The following is a 1,108-nucleotide window of genomic DNA, read 5'->3' as shown; positions in this document are numbered from 1 at the left end:
TCGTGAGTTTGATTCCCGGTACCTTAAAAAAAAAAAAAAGTGGTAAAGAAAAGACCTTTTCATTTGACACCACCACCACCACCCCATCCCCTGCTCCAGCCTCTGCCTACTGACCATCTTTGGAAGACCTAGGGTTTCTAACACTCCTTGGCGCGGCCCGTTCTGGAGATTCCCAGAGCCCCTCAGGAGAGGTCTGACACGTTGGTGTTTGCATCTTTCTCAGGATTTGAAAGCAGAACTCCAGACAAGGAGGAATTTAAACTGGAAGAGCCCAAAGAGGCTGCATGGCCAAGTGCCATCTCAGCAGAGTCCCAGGCAGACATCCCTGAGTTAGCAGGACAGCCTTTTGCTCAGACAGTGGGGCATGAGACAAAGAGCGCTGGTGGAGGAGGGACCCCCCTTGGCAGCAGTGAAGTTTTGGAGGTTACAGTGGCAGAGGGTACCTCTGAGTCAGAGGCCAAAACACAGTTTATCTGCACAGAGTGCGGGGTGAACTTCCCGCAGCTCTCCCGCCTGAAGAAGCACCAGCTGAACTCGCACCCGGGCTCGCGCTCCTTCCTGTGCCTGTGCTGCGGGAAGAGCTTCGGGCGGAGCTCCATCCTCAAACTGCACATGCGCACGCACACGGACGAGCGCCCTCACGCCTGCCACCTCTGCAGCCACCGCTTCCGCCAGAGCTCGCACCTGGCCAAGCACCTGCTCACGCACTCCTCGGAGCCCGCCTTCCTGTGCGCAGAGTGCGGCCGCGGCTTCCAGCGCCGCTCCAGCCTGGTGCAGCACCTCCTGTCGCACGCCCAGGTCCCGAAGCCCACGGCCACCCCGGAGGCCGAGGCCCAAGTGGCCGAAGCCAAAGTGGCCGAGGTGGCCGTCGTCCTGTGTACCCACTGCGGGCAGACCTTCCAGCGCCGCTCCAGCCTGAAACGTCACCTGCGCATCCACGCCAGAAGCAAGGATCACGGGGGCGCAGAGGGCGCGCGTGGCCTTCACCCTGGTCGCGAGCGCAGGCCCCACGCGTGCGGCGACTGCGGAAAGGCGTTCCGGCGCCTGGAGCACCTGGTGACGCACCGGCGCGTGCACACGGGCGAGCGGCCCTTCTCGTGCCAGGCCT

At 62.2% G+C, this 1,108-nt stretch overlaps 1 protein-coding gene across 1 annotated transcript; it reads left to right on the top strand.

The window, feature by feature from the left end:
- Positions 1-223: 223 nt before the first annotated feature.
- LOC106147703 (zinc finger and SCAN domain-containing protein 10-like) lies at positions 224-1,104 on the top strand (the record flags this gene model as incomplete). Its single annotated transcript, XM_013510253.1, has 1 exon — positions 224-1,104. A coding segment is annotated over one exon (881 nt), but the record flags the coding sequence as incomplete, so codon positions are not given.
- Positions 1,105-1,108: the final 4 nt, after the last annotated feature.

Source organism: Chinchilla lanigera, unplaced genomic scaffold, assembly GCF_000276665.1.
Source record: "Chinchilla lanigera isolate Chin_1 unplaced genomic scaffold, ChiLan1.0 scaffold02139, whole genome shotgun sequence".
NCBI classification, from domain to species: domain Eukaryota; kingdom Metazoa; phylum Chordata; class Mammalia; order Rodentia; family Chinchillidae; genus Chinchilla; species Chinchilla lanigera.
Note: the sequence above shows the minus strand (reverse complement) of the source record. Positions and strands in the feature narration are given on the sequence as shown.